Source organism: Arthrobotrys flagrans, assembly GCF_004000055.1.
Source record: "Arthrobotrys flagrans strain CBS H-5679 chromosome Unknown unitig_8, whole genome shotgun sequence".
Classification (NCBI taxonomy): domain Eukaryota; kingdom Fungi; phylum Ascomycota; class Orbiliomycetes; order Orbiliales; family Orbiliaceae; genus Arthrobotrys; species Arthrobotrys flagrans.
In genome coordinates this window covers 1,661,316-1,682,267 of record NW_027137553.1, presented here as the reverse complement: position 1 = coordinate 1,682,267, position 20,952 = coordinate 1,661,316, and the positions used below count along the sequence as shown (strand labels likewise).

Here is a 20,952-nt window from a genome sequence, read left to right as displayed (position 1 = left end):
TTACCAGCGTGGCATTGTTTTCGACTCGAAGGCTTATGATCTAGGGGTTTGATATTGTGCTCACAAGTCAAACACTTTGATATCGGGTGGGGTTGGGATGAACGGTGTTTGCCCAGCCCCGATAGAAATTGGGGCTGAGCAAAGGTTGAACAACCGTTCGCCGGCGAAATCTTGCAATCCCATGGGATTGTCCTTCAGTTCAATTAAACGCTGAATAACGTTAACCTGTGCAGGGTGCGATGCCTCGCATATGCCAACGGGCATTTCAGAGGGCGCTTTATCGCAAGGCAATACTATATTCGGGCCCGAATATCGTTCTTCAGGCCTTCTAATTCGATACGAAATGTATTTTTGCTCACATAATAGGCAGTCAAATATCGCAGCTGCTTGCGCTTGTTCACGGTCGGTTCTGTTCCGATTGTGGACTGTACACAGCAAGTACAGCTGTGGGGCAGTGTCACTCAGCCTTGTGAATAAACTCCACAAACCCTGAAGCGTGAATCGAAGTTTAGTCAGGGTGAGCCTCATTTCTTTAGGCCACCAATTGACGGAATAACAAACCATGCATGACTCTCGCTTAAGCAGCCTCGGCTTCAAGTCGTCTGTACGAGGCTGCCATTATCAAACTCCCTCAAAACGATGAGACTGCGCAAGTTTGGATTGCGATCTGAAGAATACAGGTCAAGGTCAAGGTTCAAGAACAAAACATCAGCCAAGTCGATGTCTGAGCTATGAGTAATTAAAGTTGACCACCGTTGAAAATCATGAAGGTTCCGAGTTCCGATAATGCGCATGCCCAGAGAATTAGGTTACCTAGGCGTAGATCGTCGAGTTTCAAGGGCAAGCAATAGCGCACCTGACAGGTCGCGCGAACAAGGATCTGTCAATGAGCCATTGCAATTGGTGTTTGGAAATCCAAATTGCAAAATTGCCCAGAAGCAGGCTTCCATTGCGACAGGGAAACAAGCAAAGAGGTCCCTTCGTTTTGAGCCTCGTTCGTAGCGGGTGGTTCCATTGAGGTGTCATTTCCTAAATATAAATATCGGACCCCGCACCGAATCCTGAACTTCGTCCTACAATTAATCTGATCCATTAAACGTTAACTAGCGAGTAGACTCGAAACCGACAATCAAAGATTACAAACCCTACATACACCTTAGAACTGGTTCTTTGTCCTTCCTCATAGACGGGTATTCCAGTAAACAGTCATCACAGGCAGGAAGCCCTTTACATCCAACTCCACCGCCGTCAAGATGTTGTGGTATCATATTTCAGAGGTACGTCTCCATAGTCCCAAAGCAACGCTCGTCTACCCTCAGTTGCCGGTTACGCGGCCGACACCCTGCTGGGATTCCCCATCTGCGGTCAGGGGGCAGCCGATCGCCCAAAATTGGCGTTTTCCTACTTCCCGTTTTTAGTGTCACCGTATCCAACACGGCAACGCAAACAACTTGCAGCCTCAGCCGTTCGGAGCAATTGAGCCAGCACTTGGTTCAGAATTAGATTCGAACTCATTGCTGACAATGTCACTCTATAGCCAAATCAATACCTCGCCTTAACCGGTGCAGGCATCGATGGCGTCAAGATCTCAAAGAAGGCATTCGTCCTTCCATTCCAAAAAGTCACCCGGATATCCATCACACCGTTCGACTTCAGCTTGCAGCTGCAGGCTATGACAATTGAGAAGTTGTCATTTGCTCTGCCAGCCGTCTTCACAATCGGTCCTTCGGATGACCTTGACGCCCTCGTCAAATATGCCACTTTACTCACCGGCGGCCGCGACGGCACCAAGACATCCGGACAATCGCATGTTCAGGATATCGTTAAGGGTATCATTGAGGGTGAAACCCGTGTGATCGTTTCCAGTTTGACCATGGAGGAAATTTTCAGAGAACGCCAAATCTTCAAGCAAAAGGTCATCCAGAACGTTCAGGAGGAACTCTCACAGTTCGGTCTTAAGATCTACAACGCCAATGTTAAAGAATTGCAAGACTCTCCCGGAAACCAATACTTCTCTTCCCTTGCACAGAAAGCCCATGAGTCGGCTATCAATACCGCCAGGGTTGACGTTGCCGAGGCAAGAATGAAGGGTGAGATTGGTGAGAAGGAAAAGCAGGGTCTTACCAAACAACATATCTCCAAGATCGAAGCCGAGACTTCGATCAGGGAGACGGAACGGAAGAAGGAGAAGGCTGCTGCTGAAGCAGATTTCACAAACAAGCAAACAGAGTTGGATAGAGATATCAAGCTCGCCAGGATCAGCGCTGCTCGTGCCGCTGAAGCTCGTGATGCTGAACTCCAGAAGGATGTCGAGGCTAAGCGTGCGGCTATGGAGCTTGAGAGACTTCGTGCCACCGATGTCACCAAGGCTATGGCGAAGAGAGAGACCGAGAAGGAGTCCGCCGATGCGAAGTTCTACACCCAAAACCGTGAAGCAGATGCTCTTATCTACAAAAAGACAAAGGAAGTCGAAGCAGCTTGTAAGTTCTCCGGATCAATGAATCCCTTTATTTTTAGCATAATACTTACCAACCGTTGATGAATAGATCTCCAGGCTACCCGAGCTGCCGAAGCAAACTTCTACGCCCGAGAGAAAGATGCCCAGGCAAATTTAATCACTCGCAAGCTCGAGGCCGAGGGTATCAGCGCTTTGGCAAAGAGTTATGCGGAACTCGGTCAAGCTTTGGGCGGCAGCGATGCTTTGCTCAAGTACTTGATGCTCGAGAAGGGCACTTACGGCGAACTTGCCAGGGCAAACGCCGAGGCAATCAAGGGACTCCAACCAAAGATCAACGTTTGGAACACTGGTCCAGCTGGCGAAGGTGGTGCTGGGGACCCAACTGCTGCTATTCGCAACATCTTCCAAACATTGCCACCATTGTTCTCCACCATCGAAGATCAAACCGGTATTCGGCCACCAAACTGGATTGCTCAGGTCCCTCAAACCAACGGTGGACCCGCCGAGAAGCAAGTTGCTTCAGGAAAAGGAAACTAAACATATTGAAAACTATGATAATATTCCTTCGTTTTGAAATCTTTCCTTTTGTTATCAGATCTTGCTTCCTCAGAATTCTTCAGGTTCCATTCATGCAAGGTGGCGTTAAATCATTGGACGGTTGTTATTCAATTACTTACAGGTCTTAATCACGGTTTCCTTTGTTCTCAGGTCGTCATCTTAGTGTTATTCCGACAATAGTTCGTATTCAGGCTCGCGTGTTTTGTTCTCTGTAGGGTGGAGTTATTCCAAAGAACGATGCCCACTGGGAATTACCACCTGTTCCAAAAGGGGGGGTTTTTTTTCGAAAATTTATTTTATAGTAACTTGTAACTAGGTACCTAAAATTGGGAATATAATCTTCCTTTTCTTCGATTCATCACCGGATCCTCAGTAGCAGATTGATGTCATTCGATCACGAGACAATTAGAGCTGGTCCCGGAACAAATAGACTCAGCGTATACCCTTGGAGTATCCGACCGGCAATACCTGGTAATAGATACGCATAGTCAATTGACCTGTTCAGAACATTGACGTGAGAATGGATTCCAGGCTACATGAGAATGTGGATGTGTCTACGAGTTTAATAAACCTGATTTTGTTTCCGGCCGGCCGGCCGATCCATGCTGATACATCACATTACAAGTACCTAACATGATTGCGGTACGTTTCATACGAATCCGTGTTTTGCCTAACTCTTAGCTCTAGGCCCCAAGCTTCAAGAACGGCCGATTCCGGGTCGACGTCAGTGAGCTAGAAGTTCGACATGAATGGTGACAACTATCACCAGTTTCCCAAGATTTACGAATTTGAATTTAAAGAACTCCCGGGGAAAGCAATGCCGTATTAATATAGCCGGTGTTCGGGAACGAATACGATTTGTCCGAATTATTGGAGGAGCTTATAGTGGACCCTACCCTAGAAGCGAGGGCAAGATGGTGCTTAAGGTACTCTATTGGACGACATTAGATCTCGTCCATTTTTGGCAATTTCCAACTACTTCTCAGCGGGGCTTGCAGGAGGGCAAGGTGGGGTGGAATTTTTAGGGTTCGATAAAGGCAATCAATCCGAAGTTTAACGTTTCTGGAAGCATCAGGTCGTCACCCGAGGAGAAGGCATGCAGATATCGAAGTGAGGAGAATGCACTGTATGTACACGCGCTGCGTAGCTAGCTGCGTGCTGCGGTATGCATCGTGGAGGAATGGAAGGCAACTGAATTCAATTTGAGTTCGCGTTACACAGGCTCACTTCCTCGCGGTCAATGAGCCAAAGATGTTAAAAGGCAGACGAGACATTACTTCTTTGTGATTGGATGGGGATACAGGCCCGATGAGATGGATCCATGGAACCCTTTTATCACAACTTCACGTCACCATTAGTGGCGAGTACCAATCTTGCGAAATTTCCGGGAAGGTTTTAGGGGGAGGTTGCTGGTCGTAGTTAGAGCTATGGAGCTGTACAGCTGTTAGACCAGAACATTGGCCGGCATGTGAGATGTGAGGCTGTTGATCCCCCTCGCGGCTGGAGAGCGTTGCATCCGAGGAATGTTCAAACGGTAGGCTATGACCTAAGATTTTCGAAGTGGGTGGTGTGTCGTCATGAGACATGTGGACCCATTGCAGTTCGGCGCTGCGTTGTGTGCTAACTAAAACGCATTCATTTGAGAAGGTTTATGGTTGCACAAGACCGGGAAGCGGATGGGCTTCCTAGCTTCTACGATTTAGTAACCCCTTACGAGATCTCAGATATTAGCCATCTTGGTACGTCCACGAAAATCACAAACACATTTTGGTATACGAAGATCATAAACATATCGGGGAATAGGATGAAACGGAGTCACTTCGGAGGGATTGTGGGTTCAAGGGATTCTCTCCCGGCGAACCTTGATTTCTTGGGACTCGAGAGTGTCCTTCTGAATCGAATCCAGCTGTTGTTCTTGGGCTTTATCGGATGTTTCCTAAGGCCCACGCGAATCACAGCTTCGATGCTTAGTAACTAGCTAACTAACGTTGGCCACTCCCAGATCACTGAGTGCTCTTTGCAAAAACTGCCAATGCAAAGATGCTCAAAGACTTCAGTAATTAGAAGCGCATTCCTTTGGCAGTTCGGAACAAAATCCATGGATTTAAGACATACAACCTCGGGGAGAAAAAAAATCATTGCATACCCATGCTTAACATATTTCAGCTGTGGCGTCGTGACAGAATATAATCGTGAGCTGGCCAATCCAATGATATAGCTGGAGAAGCCGGTTCTTATGCAGTTTCCTGGATTTCGATCCCGAACATGTGGGGAGTGCTGGCAGGTCACATTTTTTTTTATGTCTGCCAATCATTGAGGGGTTGAATGCAGCCTGCCCAGGAAAATTATCCTTGATTGCCGCTCGCGGTGCGGTCACGTCCGCGAACCGTGGAAGCTCGTACCGAGAGCAAACGGTCAACCAGGATAAATACGTCCATGAAGATATCGTGCCGTGGATAGCGCCTCGACAGGAAGGCGGAGCATAAAAATATAGGATTGAATGAGCAGCACATTTGAAATATGCAAGCTGCGGATGACTATGGCCTATTCTGGCCGACGCTGGGTCCGAATATCGATCCTTCCTCTTGATATCATAATATAAAGAAAGCGTCGCTGCGGAGAAAAAAATATTCAGATGATCAATTTCACACTTGCATGCAGAGTGCAGCAGGATCTGGGCTATCCGTCCAATAGGACACCCTTAGCAAGGCATCTCCCCCCCCCCCAATATCGGACCAAATGAGCAGGGTCACGATATTTCGACGCTGCTATTTTGCTACTCCGATGAGCGTCGACGATGGCAGCGGTTGGGTTGTTGAAAGTGGAGAAAACAGGAACACCAATGCATATTTTCTCGTATTAATTAATTTGGAACACAAGCCCACCGTTCAGACCAAGCTCAGCATCCCCATGCATATATGCGGTAAGACTGCAGATCCCATCTGAATATCTGCTCTGTTCAAAGGCTTTTTTTTTTTTGCGGTTTCTGAGTGCGACCGGTGTTGAGCCTCGTTTTGAATGTAATATCTGAGGTTTCCAAACGCATGTATGATTACTTTTAGAATGTGAGGCGACAAGGAGGCCCCGTTTTCGCTTATGAATCTATTTCAGGCGCTTCGAATTTTCCGCAAGAATATCCACGATAACCGACAGAATAATCCGATCGGGTAAGATGCAGCTGCCCAGGCCTTTTGTAGTGCTTCTGGAAGGCTGCACGTTTGAGCTGTAAGAACAAAAAACAAAAAAAAAGAACGAAGGAAAGAAGGAGGCAGCCGCCCTTGAATTCGATATCATATCACGTTAGAAGTCTGTGCCACGTTCGGCTCAGACCTCGGTAGTTAATCGATTGCAACTATACAAGTATATCCTGCATTAGATAAAGCTAAACAAGATACAAAGCCCGAGCTTTACACTTGGAAGGAGAAGATCGAAGATTTGAACGATAGTGTCTTTGTTAACCCCCCTTTTTCGAGTGAGGAGAGGATAGCGCTATGCGCGCCATAGCATAGGCAAGGGGAAACATTGCTCGAATTCAGCTTGTAATCGATCAGGAGTAGCTGATTTGGTGATAGTTTAAAATTCCAGACGAAACCGTATCCGCGAGGGGTTGTACGGCCGGAGAGAAATCGATAGTTCAAATCCTCTAATCCCTCTGTCGATGGCGGGGCGTGCATATAAACGCCCGACTTCAACTTATTGTGCATGATTCTCCCGCCCGTTACATCATCTTACTACTTTAGCATTCTTTAAATAGAGAATGAGTTCGGACGAGAAGCAGGCTGCAGGTCCGACAGCTTCCATTTGCCCAATTGACTCATATTTTTCTGTGCCAATTGCGCCAGTTGACGACGATGTATATCCATTGCATAACGGCTTCACGTATACAATCATAATCTGAGCAACTATATACTAAATACACACGCACATATGTACTACGTGCATACCTTACGTACATGCCGCAGGTTGGTCAGATGATCGTAATCTTTATGCTGGATGTTGGGGATGACAACCATGCTATGCATTTACTGGTCTCATGTTTACTGGCTAACTTCAAACTCCATATCGCTTAGACGCTAGGTTACAGGCTTAGCTGGCTTTGGGCCTAGAGCCAACGCAAAAGGCCTGCAAGTTCTGTTCAACACTAAAAACGACATCGATGCAAAGAAGATTCGATTACACCGGTTTGCATGAAGCTAAAAAACATGCCTGGGGGCGCTGGTCTCCATAATCTCCACGTGGAAACAGAAAAAGGAAGGCTAGCAACTTAAGTTTCGAAGTGGGGAGGTCAGTAAAATGCAGTGGGCAAAGAAAGCTATCATATGGGTCCAACGACTAGGCTATCTTTCGATCGAAACGATCTGGGTATAGCTTTACGACAACTGTTGCAGTTTCGGCCTTTGCAGGATTTTCTCTTGTATGAACCCACGCTGATGGCACAGCATGGTGCAGCATCCGAGCTCAGCTGATATCATCGAATCTTATTACACCCGGAGAAAAGAATGGCGGACGCCAAAAAGTTTACCCCTCGGCTAGTGTCCTAAGCTAAACGATTTGGGCTTATCGCGAGATTCTATTCCGAAAATTTGCTGCGCTCTGGACCAGCCCACCAGAATCGAACTAGCTGAAAGGGCGATCCATTTGCGGTGTGCGGCGCCATTCCCCAATCAATCCAGCTAATGGAAAGATTCGGTTGCATTTGATTGTAGTTGAGAGGCTGAATGAACGGGCCGAACGGAAAAAGCAAGACGTCGACATCACTGGAAAGCTTGGCTTCATTCAGAAGAAAGCCAAACAAGGATCGAAACCTTGGGCTTGGTTGCAAGGCCAATTTTCCTTTCTTCTTCCATGATTCCAGCCAACGGGATACGCTACCGTTCTTATGGATTTGGTAAGGTTCCTCTTTTGAAACCTCTGAACTTTTTTTGCGCTGCTGCTTTATTAGTGAGAAACCGCTAATCAGAGAAAAGAAAATATTATGAGACTTCACTAAAAAATATATCATTGATTGACATTAATAACAAGGTCTCCGCCAGGCACAGATGTGCTCCCTCGGCTGGTATTACTGCATTGTTCTACGGTCTGTTTCCTTTTCCAAGCGTCTACCGGTGGCGGAACTGGGCTGTCCGGGAGGATCGATGGGAGTTCACCCGGAGACATTCGATGCCGGACCTGGCAAGCGCCGGCATGTGAGCTCGCGACGACGTATGGTGTCTACGAATCATGACAATAAACGGAGACGAGACCCAGGCTGAATAAAGGAGATCTAACCCCAATTAGCCAATCTGATTCGAAAGTGTTTTAGGCAGATCTTAGTTAGATCGCCAACTAATACTCTGCTAAATCTGAAGTAAAGAAGTTTTTAATCTTTTCTTCTCCCTGAACCAGGGAAGAAGAAATTAGGCCCGTATCTTTGGGAAGGGGACTGACTGGAAAACGCCATGGAGCCATATATTGGCTTTAATTGCTTGCCCCAGGCTTTAGTAGGCTGGTGTTAAGGTTCTAGTCCAATGGTGGGCAGGGGCCTAGCTTTCACACCGCGGAATCGGTAGAACAGAGCACGCGTCAACGGCTACTCTTCCGGGTGTCTTGACTCTAATCGGTGGCGGACTGAAAAAACCGTTGACCAGGTTGTATCAAGAAGACAGCCCACCGTCTCTGTTCTAACGCAGCCCGGTCCAACCGTACCCGCTTGAACAGTTTCCGGTGGCCCAGCTAACAAAAACCTTTGGTGAGGATAGCTCGATATCATTGGCTTTCAATTTGAAATTAACCACATCTTTGGGCCAATTCGATTCGCATGGGGTTACTTTCCCTTCTCTCGTTGCTACTAACCTCAGTGGAGCTGGCCTCACTGTGCTTTCTTTTTCAAGCCTTGCGGCATCTTCGACCAGGAACACTGGTCGAGGTTGCTCCGGGGGGGATGTGCATCCCAGCCTTTGCGATGGACCCAACTGGGTCAGGCCGTAACACAACCACTTCGTCATTGCAAGCTCTCCTTGCTTCAACAGTAAAGTAAGCTTGCTGCGCACTCTCACACGGTTTTTAGCACAATCTTTTTTCTGTTATTATGAAACTTTGAGTTCTTATTTCCTTTTTCTTAGAATGCCCTTTCATATCGTGGCATTTTTCTGTCGCCCCGTCTCTCCTGACAAGCCCATCGTGTGGGGGATAACTGAGGTCTGGGTGCACAGCACTGAATGTTCCGCAAACGGTCTCTACATATATTACCTTGAGCTGACCCTTCCCTTTTGTCCAAAAATTTTTCCAATTGCTCTTATGACAGAATAACATTCTTCTTCCACTTCCTCTTTTTTTTTTTTCCTAATTCTATCTTGTTCATTCCTTTAATTCCTTTGTCGAAATGCAGCTGATTTTGGATTCGAATACATGGGCCGAGCAGATTGTCAAGAGCCTTACTCTTGAAGAGAAGATATCACTGCTTTCTGGTGCCGATGTTTGGCGGACAACACCCATACCTCGTGTTGGTATCCCTGCCCTTAAGGTATGTTCGACTTCGATATATCCTATTATACATACCTATATATCTTTCTGTGCGGCATTAATGAACTGACTTGCCAATTTGTCTGTAGACTACTGATGGGCCTGTTGGCGTGCGTGGTAGCACTGTGACAGATGGGACCACTGCCGCTTTAACACCTAGTGCAGTATCATTAGCTGCAACTTTTGATACTGATATTGTTGAGGGTATTGGTCATCTTCTAGCTACAGAGGTTGAAGATAAGAAAGCAGATGTGCTTCTTGCTCCTACAGGTACTGTTTGGACCACTGAAATATTGCTTTGCATGGGCGTACTATGGCACTGTATATATATACTAACGCTTCATTCATCCCTCCAGTATGCCTTCATCGATCTCCCTTGGGAGGTCGGAATTTCGAATCCTTCTCTGGAGACGACCCTTTCCTCGGAGGCAAACTCGCAGCTGCCTATATTAGAGCAATTCAGTCCCATGGCATAGCCACTAGCATCAAACACTTCGTAGCCAACGATCAAGAGACTCGTCGATTTATCTTAAACCAACATATCCCAGAACGTGCCCTGCGTGAAATGCACTTAGTACCTTTCCAAATCGCCATTCGAGAAGCCAATCCATGGACTCTTATGACAAGTTATTCAAAGATAAACGGCACATATGCCAGTAATAATAAGAGGTTACTCCAAGGGATTTTGCGTGACGAGTGGGGCTATGACGGTCTCGTTATCAGTGATTGGTTTGGAACAAATAGTATTGTTCCAAGCTTGGAAGCTGGTATGGACCTCGAGATGCCAGGTCCAGCAAGGAAGCGAGGCCAAAAGTTGCTTGATGCTGTCCGCCTCGGCCATCTTAAAGAGCGAACCATTGAGAAGAGCGCAAAGAGAGTCCTTGAACTGGTAAAGCTTTACTGTTTGCTATGCATGAAGTGGATCTATTACTGACTTGAAATCCATAGGTTTACAAAACTGGAAAGCATCTATATCCTCATTGGATCGAAGAACCCGAAGAGGCCATCAACAGAGTGGAGCACCAAGGATTCTTACGGATGGCTGCCGCTGATGGTATTGTTCTACTAAAGAATACCAACAACCTCCTTCCTCTAAGACTAGAACCTGGTTTACAAGTGGCATTCATCGGACCAAATTCCAGAGCTTCTGTCGCAGCCGGTGGCGGATCCGCAAACTTGAACCCTCATTATCGAACCACTCCCTACGACTCCTTCATTGAAAACGCAAACATCTATGCTCCGGGTGCAGTAACGGTGAAGCACGCAGTGGGTTGCTTGTCAAACAAGTGGGTCCCATTGGTTCCTGAAACCTGTGTCTCGCCCAGGAACGGGCAGCACGGGCTCTTCATGGAATTGTTTGGCAACACAACATTAAGCGGCCCGGCTGCTGCTTCTTCTCACCGAAAGACATCGATGCTTACATGCTACGATAATATTCCCAAGTCGTTTACTCCCGGGAAGAGATATTCGTACCGTGCTACCGGCCTCATCACCCCGAAGACCACTGGAAGGCACACTTTTAGTTTAGGAAGTTGTGGACCATCCCGTATGCTTGTGGATGGTGTTGAAATCATCTCGCTTTGGGGACGAACAAAGGATTCGGAGAGATCCGAACTCTTTATGGCTTATGCATCACCGGAGCAGAGGTTCGATATGTTTATGGAAGCCGAAAGGACCTACACCCTTGTTGTAGAGGGAATCTCAAGGGAGATGGACCCAATCCCAGTCGAGTACTTCGCAGAACTCTACAGGGAGGAAGTCATGGACGGCGCTAGAGTTGGCTTCATGGAGGAAGTCCAAACGGACCTTTTAGGTGAAGCTGTTCAGCTTGCCAGAGAGTCTGACGTGGTAGTCATGGTTGTTGGCAAGAACGTGGAATGGGAGAGTGAAGCCTATGACATGAAATCAATGGACCTACCTGGCGAGCAGAACAAGCTTATCTCAGAGGTTCTCAAAGCTAATCCAAATACTATCATTGTGAACCAATCCGGCTCTCCAATTGCCATGCCGTGGATTGACCAAGCATCCACAGTTCTGCAGGTAAATATCCCAACAAGTGTTCTCATACGTCGTGCAGCAAGCTAATGTTTAATAGGCTTGGTACCAAGGACAAGAACTCGGAAACGCCATGTTTGACGTCCTCACTGGCTTCGTCAACCCCAACGGAAAACTTCCTGTGACGTTCCCGAAAAGACTGGAGGATACTCCTACCTATCACAACTTCCCCGGCGAGAACGATCAGGTCTTTTATGGTGAAGGCATCTGGCTTGGCTACAGACATTACGACAAGGCTCACATTGAGCCTCTTTTCCCCTTCGGGTTCGGACTTTCTTACACTACTTTCGAATATAGCAACGTCAGGGTCTCCAGCCCAATATTCAGCCCTCATAGGGACGTTACGGTATCAGTCGACGTGACGAATACAGGATATCTCTACGGCAAGGAGTCTGTCCAGTTTTATGTTTCACAAATTTCGAAGCCTGGTCTTCCTCGGCCTGTACGAGAGTTGAAAGGTTTCGCAAAGGTAGCGCTGCAGCCTGGAGAAACAAAGACTGCACAATACAAGTTGGACAAGTATGCACTTGGCTACTTCAATGAAAAGCTCAAGAAGTGGGTGGTAGACGAAAATGCAGAATTCGAAGTCTTCGCTGCAGCCAACTCACGAGATCTTCGAGGGTCCGCCATCTTTAGCATAATGAACGGCATGCAGTGGATAAAATGAGTAGCCTAGAAATCTTGAACTTGCTTATACGGACGGTTTCACAAGTCACAATTACATCCAACGGCAGTCCCGGTGCCAACATCGTTTTTCGAAATCTGCTTCGTTCAGCCCCAGTGTCACCTCAGCTTGACACGAATCGCCACTTATTATTTTCGTTTTGTTCTAACGACTCTTCTTGCTCATGGATCTCATCGCGTTGGGTGTTCGAAATATGTTTTGGCATGGCATTCGTTTCTTTATTGTTGGATATTTTATCATTTGGGAGCGCTGCATCATTTCTTTTCTTATAAACCACGAAATCCTTTTGCTTTTGAATATTTTAATAGGCTGCTAAGTTAACATCATGCATAGACGGAGGGATTTTGAAATTTCTAAGGTTTTCTGTTTTTTCGTTTATACTTTTCTTTGGCTAGAATATATACCACGAATCAGGGAGCGATATACATTTCCTTCGGGTTTTCTTTGTAATCGGCGGTTTTCATTGGACTTCATGCTTTTCCTCTTCTATGGTCTTCCTGTTATTCGTTATTTTCTTTATTTTGCAAAGTTTAATATCCTGGGTGCGTATCCTTTATCAATGCATATTTTCCTTTCGTAATCCGTTATCCTTTTCTGCCGGCATTCTATCTCACATTATTCTTCGTGTACGAATTTCCTTGGACAGCTGTTAGAAAGGTCGACCGGTCGCGGAATCTCAAGGTCGACAAAAAAACTTCTTTTTTGGAATATAATACTGTACTCCGTTCGAGCGAATACGAATTCGAAGCTTCCATGCATCTAGTCTTACAAAACATAATACCATTCCATATTACCAAAATATTGACCAATTTTATGAACATAATATCTTATGAAAACATCAGATACGTGAGAGCTCCATCCATGGTGGGCCCAGCCTCGTTTCATATCCATTTCCACTCTTATCTCTATGCGTAAGCCGTTCTGGGGTAACACAAAGGCAATTTTAATAACATAGTTATACCCATATTTGGAACTCACCACATCTACCAACTATGAATATCCTTGGAGAGCGAACAACTACCATCTAGATGACGGTTGCTGAGGTAGTGAGATGTTGGTAGAAAACTTGTAATGCAACTCTAGACATCGTCTGTTCTTTTTTTCGTTACACTAGTGTCACCTAGATTTCTGGTATCAACCGGCTTCCACGGAAGATCAGAACGAATGCTCGCACAAAGGCTAATAAAACTCCAACAGAACACAAAGCCTCACAACGGCGGCGGCCGTTGCTCATGAAATTGAAGGGCCGCTTGATATCGATCCATGCCCCACCATGCGTTAATAGGACGGAAAACGAGAGCCTTGGGGCAATCAACAGAGGGGTATGAGGTCACATGGACTTTCCACCACCCACTCCGAAGAACACTAGGATGGCTAATAGAGCCTGGCCTGGTCCATGCATGATCTGTGCGACATGCATATATTCTCACTGTCTCTCCTTTTTGCAAAACCGGGCCAGTTCGTAACTGGACTAAATTGGACCTTTTTCTTGCATGAGACCACAGTTATGGCGGGATTTGGTTCAATCTTGGTTTATAATGCCACGCAATGGTAAAAACACCGATGGCTTCGGCTGAATCCGGTGCATTTATCCTTAGTGTCTACCGTCGAGCTTTGATATCGAGTAGCTAGTTGGTAAGAGAAAACCTTCTAGGGATGGAGACTTTGTGGACGTTTGCTCGTTCGTCTCCACTGCAATATGTTTTAGTGTATATGGGACATTAATATCGCAATTGTCATTAATATGCACGAAACGAGGCTATTCAGATCATGCCATATTCATCCTATCGTCGATGTAGATGCATACGTGGTAGCAGGGGTCATTAAAAGGAAAAACGAATATTCCGATTAGTTGCAAAAAAGAAACGTGATTTTGCCTTGAAACCTGGTCTTTCGTAACGAGTATTTCCAGGCAAAATACCGGATATGCAGCATGAAGCAACAGATCTTGTTAATCATGTGCACATGGTATTTTTACCCCTACCTCTCTTCAGGTTTGCTTCTCTCACAACTAGCTAAACACCAAAGGAAAAAAAGTTATCCCTGCATTCACAGGGTATTTGTTGCTCTCTCGACAAAACAACGTCATCAAGAATGTGCAATTCCTCTAACATCTCTTGGAAGTTTACAGCAGCGACTGTCCCTTAGCAGGTTTCAGTATCCATTGCAACAATCTGCCCCAGATGTTTGTAGCGCCCAGCTTTGACCCCACTAGCTTGTTAATGACGGTTTTTTTTTTTTAATTTCACAGCTAGTAATGAGAAATCCTGAAATTAATTGATATTTTGTTGTAACCTCTCTGCACAGACTCTGTTTGAAGACCACTGACTTTATCCGAGCAAACCACGTTTCGTCGTTGGTTGAGTCCATAGACTTCTTCGTGGGATTCCATGTAACATGGGGGTAAGATTGAATTTAGGAACGCCTCCATTTCTCTACTACATATTAAAATGCACGGGCATATTCTTGTCAAATGTGTGGAGGGAACGTGGCCTCCATGCTCGAGCGTGCATTGCCTCGCATAGCAGTTATCGTGATTAGAAAAATGGAATTTTCCCAACCGAACGAACCAAATATGGGGAGAACGCCGACACATGTTGTCGCTAGTTGCAAGCTGGAGGTAAAAGCCGAAAAGAAAGTTCAGCGGAATCGAGTCGGGATAAACGGAGCGTTTTTTTCCATTATTTTCTGACTCCTAGCGCTGAACTCATGGTTGGACCTCTAGTTTTTCATCAAACCCCGGGAGGCAACAGTCTTTAGTGTCGAAGTTATGGCCGGGGATGCTGCCTCTGAGGGGCTGTATAAATGGGCTAGGAGTTCGAAACGACGAGCTCGCGCGGGCGAAGGGCTCTGGAGTCGTCCGGGGTGGGGACTTTGACCGGGCTAATATAATCAATTATCGATGAACGCCCTCTCACTAGGCCGGTAAGTACCGGGACCGGCCTCTCAATTCGATTCTCTTTTTCGTATTGATGTTACAAACTAGATGTGTCGAGTTGAGCTATCGGTTCTACTCACTCCACCGACGATCATAACGTTTCCTCCTTCCCCCCGTGGCCTCAAGCTCAAATATGTCATTAAGTACGTATACATGTATGAAAATATGGAGTAAATGCATGCGTAGGCAAGCGCAAGCCCGTTGTCTGTTTTGTCTGCCCGAAGATAAGTGGAAAATTTCGAGTTTTCGGAGAAAAGTTTCAACCAACATTTCTATCAGAGACGATTTTATTTAGTTGGCTATGGAAGCGAAGCGCGGAGCAGTCGTCGTTTCGTGCGCCGTTTGATCCGCTCGCCAAATGAATGGGGTGGATCTGTCCACCCCAATGCTGGCTTCATCTCATATAAAACTTGTTAGATCGAACCAGGGCTATGGAACCAGAAGCAAGCCAACATGCTGCGCATGCATCTTGCACCGGGCTGAGAAGGAAAAAGTATCCTCCTTGCCCGCCTTGTCAACCTTGCTGCAACGCAAAGTATTTCACATCTAGATGCATCCTAAACTCAAAGTGGGATAAAATAGAGTTTTTGTGATAGTAAACTCTTTCCAAGCTAACAAGTATCTAGGCACTCGCTTGCTTGCTAGATTGATTGGCACTTGTTTATATTGTATTGAAGATTGCGGCAGGGCTAGCATACCACTAGCAGGTGACACTCATATGTAAAAGTAGACGGGAAAAAAGAAAGAAAGGAAGAAAGTAGCAGACGCTACCCTATCCGACAACGAAGTTGGTCAAGGGAAGGTATGTAGCGATGACTGAAGCCTTTCATAAAGGGTATAGACGATTTAGCAGTCACAGATTCCTTGCCCTTTCAAGGTTCTTTGGGGGCGAGTGTAGGTGTCTGGGTATTGATTGAACAAAGAGGTTGGGACAAAAGGAAAAGGGAATTGTCGGGTGGTGAAGTTGAGGGCTTCGGTCAAGTAAAAGGCCAGTACAGTAAGTAGCAAAACAAAAGGATATCAGGCTCTTTAGAGTGCTCGAGTAACAGAGAAGGAAGTTCTCATCATGACATCGCTTTTGAAATAAAAAAGCATGTGCTAAAACCAAGCAGATATATGAAAAACACTCGGACGAAAAAGGCTGGCCGATTTCAAAAAAAAAAAAACAGTCCTTGCGCGCTATCTCTAGTATGAGATTTGCAAATGGCAATTCAACAAAAAATCGACAATAGCCTCCCATCCAAGTGTAAAAATTAGCAAATCAAGGTATCGCTCCCGAAAAAAAGAGGAAAAAGAAAAATGCAAAGAAAAGAAAGGAGCGGAAGCTAGCTAAAAGAAAACACAGATGCTATAATCAAAAGGCCAACAGACAAATCAGTGTTCTGGTAAATCAAAAGAGAAAAGTTCAAAACGAGCTAAGGAAAAGCAGTGTTCATGCTCCGTATACTATGCAAGGTCTCATCTAATGGAAATAAACTGTGAAATCCGGGTTGTTCCGAAAGTCGGTGTGATATCGGTATTAATCAGGATTGACTTTGGCTAGTGGTTTCTTGAGACGATCACCTTCGAGATGACATCTTATACGTGGGGGATAAAGTCTAATTTGGAGGAAGCATCTTCCAATATTTGTGCATCCAGAGCAAGAGAGGGCGAAATCGGAGCTAGCGTGTGAAGGAATCGAATGGTTTTGTCGAGAAGGTCACCTAGTGTAGCCCTGTTGACGAACTCTCTAAGTTTAGGGTGCTTATATGCAGCCTGTAGTACGAGTAGGTTACCGAATTGTCTAAAAGTAAAGGATGTTAGTTAGGGCTTAGGCCAGATATTTTTAGTAGGGCTGAGCCACATACGCATGAGCAGTGCCAAATATATTGGTAAGGATAGGCCGATTTACGGTTGCGTCGAATCCGTGGAATGCAGATGTACTCTTCACTGCAGCCTCGAGGCAGGTTCTACAGGGGTCGAGAAACTTTTCTCTAATTTCGTCGGTTACTGTGCTGCCCCGTCGGTTGTCAAGCCCGATAGGTGTATGCGCGGACGTTGGAGGGGAGCTTTGAGAAAGTGAGCTCAAAGACATTGCCGGTGATGTCATAGCCCCGGGAGCTATCAATGCGGGGTTGGTATTCGACGTTCTGTTGTGAATAAAATGTTCAACAAAAGGCCGATTGATAACGTACTTCGCGCCATAGTATTTGGCGCGCAGACGGGCTGCGTTGATGTCTTCCGCCGGGGGGTCACTGTCTTTCCACTGAAGTGGGGGAGGAAGTGTCCTCCGCCATGCTTCAAGGTCTTCCATAAGAAGACCGGCAGTCTTCAGAGAGTTTGCACTTGAAACTTTATAAAGCTCCGAATGAACTTGGTTCAGAATCTTTCTAATGTGGTATTGTGCCATAAAATAGAGCCACATTTGGAGGTTGTTATCGACCTTGTTTCCGTATGTCATTCGTAGGTTTTCAGAACCTTCCAGCCTGGTGATACCACTTCTGGGGACGTCAAGTTCGGCAAGAAGGTCGCTTGTATCCGGTTAGCTAAAGTTGTAAAAGGGAAAAATGGGTGGCTATCTCCATACCTCTCAAGCTGAACGCAGCTCCAAAAAGTTCGAACCATAGTGTCACGCAGCATGTCATCTTGGCCTTCGCGAGGTAGTCGCCTAAACAAATGTTAACGAAATCCAACCAAAATAGCATCGAATATAAAAGCTTACTGGTTGATCATAATCTGACAGGCCATGCACGCGGCCGAGATCCACTTCCAACTGTCCATAGGGCGTCCTAGTTGGCCCCAATAGAGCCCTGCGAGCAATGAAGCCTGAACATACTCAACTTCGCTTCGCCCCTGATGTAGTGCTAAGATTTGAAGCGCCTTCTCACAATACGCCAGGCCTGGAATAACGTCAATGTTCTGCAGGCCTGCGTCAACAGATTGATATCCTGGAGGAGGAGGAGGTTGGTTTGGTGGTGGCGGATGTTGAAATTGGTCAGGCAACCCATAGTTGAGATTGGTTGGTGGCGGCGGAGGGTTTGGAGGCAATGGCCCTGGGACTGGTGTTTTGTGATTCACTATGGCGCCTAGAGCGAGGACGAGTAAGACAATCGCTGACTGAAGAGTAGCCGGGATTCGTTGAGGTGTGTAGTTCTGCGGGGCTGCCTGGCGATAAAAGCTACGAGGCTCGCCTTGAGTAAATGGAGGTGGGCCAGGTTGAACTTGCGAGTCCCGCTTCCTTTTTGATCCAGCTTTGGCTTGCTGAGGGGGAGGCGGAGGCGGAGCTACATAAGACGGGTGCTGGAATTGGTTAATCCCAGGATATTGACTCCTATCAAGCATCGCCGAGGAGCCAATCGAAGCAAAAGAATTCTCGGGGCTGATTGCCTGAATCGGAACCAGGGATGGATCTTCTGGAAGCGACTCCACAACCCCGCCATGGGTTCGTGAAAAGATTTCAACCATTTGAGATAATGGTTCCTCGTTCAAAAAGGGATGCAGGATATAAATGTTATCGAGAAAGCTACGGAGCAAACCCGTGCAAGTCTCCATATCCAGCCGTAAGGTTTCTCTTTGACCTTTTCCTAATCTGCCACCGGCACCCTTTAGAGGATGGACGCCATTAAGCCCCGGATAATATTCGCCATTCTGTACCTCATCGGGACCATCATCCTGAATATCCATATCCAAGGTCGGGTCACCTTCCCCTCTTCCTCGTATTTTCAGCGAGCCTCGCCTGATCTCTTCATCCATAACATAATTATCAGGGTATCTCTTATCAAGAAGGTCTCTGATAGTTTTCCACCGTAAAAGCTTATGGGCCGCCGTGTTATGTTTATGAGGGATTGTTATAAAGTTGTCATCCTCCTTAGGGTCGTCGGCTGGTGCGGATATTCCCGTCGTCGTGGCTGGGACGGCGAAATTCGCTGGAGCCTGCGTTGGCGTCTGCACTTGAGATGGCGGTGCAGGAATTGACACAGGGTACGTTGCAGTCTGAGGGACTACTTGGCCACTTTGGAGCTGTAACGAAGAGGGGTCTTGAACCTCAGCACCTTCTGGGGAAGATGTTCCTGAGAGGTTCCGTAATTGGCCATCCTCTTCGGTTTTCGACGAGACAACGCCTAATATCTTCTTCAGTAGATTCACTACTGTCGAATCGGCTTGTTGCTTCATCATAAGTGATTCGATGTTCGAAACCCGTTCTTGTATCAGAATCATAGTTCTGTCTTGTCTAGATATGCAGCATGGATGAGCAACCTAAATGCCACCTATTCGAAGATTTAAAGAAGGCTTACTTCGGCGGAGGAACTTCTCTATACACACAAGGGGTGTTGTTGTCTTTGCAAAATGTGCACGCAGGCCTCCCCTCGTCACATTTGGCTTTCCGCGTCCGACATGCATCGCAGGCCTTGAAATTCCCATTGTTAGTGTTCAAAAACAATTAAGTTTTGCTGGCGATGCATATCAGCATAACGAAATACTAACCTGAGCTGCTCTGACAGCTTTCCGTCTCGGCGGGAAAGATGTACCAGTTGCCATATGGTAGGGAAATGTACCCGTCATTGGACTCATTTCATCCGATTCAGGTATACCAGTAGCCGCGCTGAGTCTCCTATTATTCGGAGGGCCGGGATAGGGAGTCATGTGAGGGGGCGCGGAATGGTGATGATAGGTTTGCGGTTGCACCGCAGGTGGTCCTGGAGCTATCATTTGGGGAGGAGGAGGCCCAGGAGGCGGGCCTGTTGGGGGGAAAGGTTGTAAAGGTGCAAAGGCGCCTTGCGGGTGCGATGTCGGCGGGGGTCCGTGAGGATGTTGCGGTTGAGACGGTTGCAAAGGTGGAGGGTGATGATGCGAGTACTGCAAAGGTGCAGAAGGCGAGGTTGGTGCAGTTTGAGGGGGTAGATGTTGGAGATTCTGTTCTCGCTTTGCCGTCACCACAGGCGGAACAGTCGTAGGCCGATGCTGCATTGGAGGTGGGCCCGTCGCCGCAGGTGCATGTGGTGAAGGTTGCTTCTCGGATCCTAAATATGGTTGAACCGATGGAGGCTGCTTGTCGATATCGGTCGAAGCAGCTGTTTCTATAGCCAACGACGGCCGTCGACTTGTTGGATGGGACGGTGGTCTTGCATGGATTGGAGGAGGTAAGTTAGATTCTGATGGAGCCGGGCCTATACCATATAAAAATAAAAACGAGCATTAGTCCACTAGTGTTAACCCGAAATTGAGCTAATGTCTGAGGAAGGCAGGAAGGCCTCGTAAAAAGAGGTGGTTGTGTTGAGGTGATATAAAATGTTCTGGGTAGTTGGGGCGCACCATTTGTGAGATTCCTGGGACCCGGCGCAGAATCATGCCAGGAATCCACACGAGCACGTGGAGGAAATTCCCGGTGAGGTTCTGGGTGAAAATTGTTGTTAATTGGTTGGAAGGCAGGGTCGTGCTGAGGAGGTGGGTTTGGAGGGTAAGAAGTTGTAGTCGACGCCATCGTGGAGTATCAAGATCGTCGAGCCCAAGGATTCTGGTCTATCATGAGCTTCAGTCCCCTTGCTCTGTTATTCTTCCTGTCCGGTTAGCATTTTGGCGTTTCGGTCAAGAAACACGAAGAGGAAGGGATCGCAGAAGAAAAAAAAGTGGCCTTACGTCGCTATGGTCTCCGTGATAGGTGTCCGAAATAACCGTATGTGTGCTATGTTTCTCATCCAGGTGCGTGGAATAATATCTCATCACCATCAGGCGTCGGGTGCTTTCCAATATGCTACATGGACATTGCCCCTCCCACGG

At 46.7% G+C, this 20,952-nt stretch overlaps 3 protein-coding genes across 3 annotated transcripts; 2 read left to right on the top strand and 1 right to left on the bottom strand.

Moving 5' to 3' along the window:
• Positions 1-1,253: 1,253 nt before the first annotated feature.
• Positions 1,254-2,995, top strand: DFL_006990 (uncharacterized protein; the record flags this gene model as incomplete). The annotated part of the gene is made up of 3 exons (XM_067636502.1): positions 1,254-1,277; positions 1,538-2,480; positions 2,547-2,995. 3 exons carry the CDS (start codon positions 1,254-1,256, stop codon positions 2,993-2,995), a joined length of 1,416 nt encoding a protein of 471 aa, XP_067488112.1.
• A 6,382-nt stretch (positions 2,996-9,377) lies between these two features.
• On the top strand, positions 9,378-12,239 carry DFL_006989 (uncharacterized protein; the record flags this gene model as incomplete). Its single annotated transcript, XM_067636500.1, has 5 exons — positions 9,378-9,518; positions 9,607-9,787; positions 9,874-10,406; positions 10,466-11,557; positions 11,613-12,239. The coding sequence occupies 5 exons, from the start codon at positions 9,378-9,380 to the stop codon at positions 12,237-12,239; spliced, it is 2,574 nt and encodes an 857-aa protein (XP_067488111.1).
• A 4,534-nt stretch (positions 12,240-16,773) lies between these two features.
• On the bottom strand, positions 16,774-20,656 carry DFL_006988 (uncharacterized protein; the record flags this gene model as incomplete). Its single annotated transcript, XM_067636499.1, has 7 exons — positions 16,774-16,978; positions 17,043-17,705; positions 17,762-17,842; positions 17,897-19,405; positions 19,470-19,582; positions 19,660-20,342; positions 20,488-20,656. The coding sequence occupies 7 exons, from the start codon at positions 20,654-20,656 to the stop codon at positions 16,774-16,776; spliced, it is 3,423 nt and encodes a 1,140-aa protein (XP_067488110.1).
• Positions 20,657-20,952: the final 296 nt, after the last annotated feature.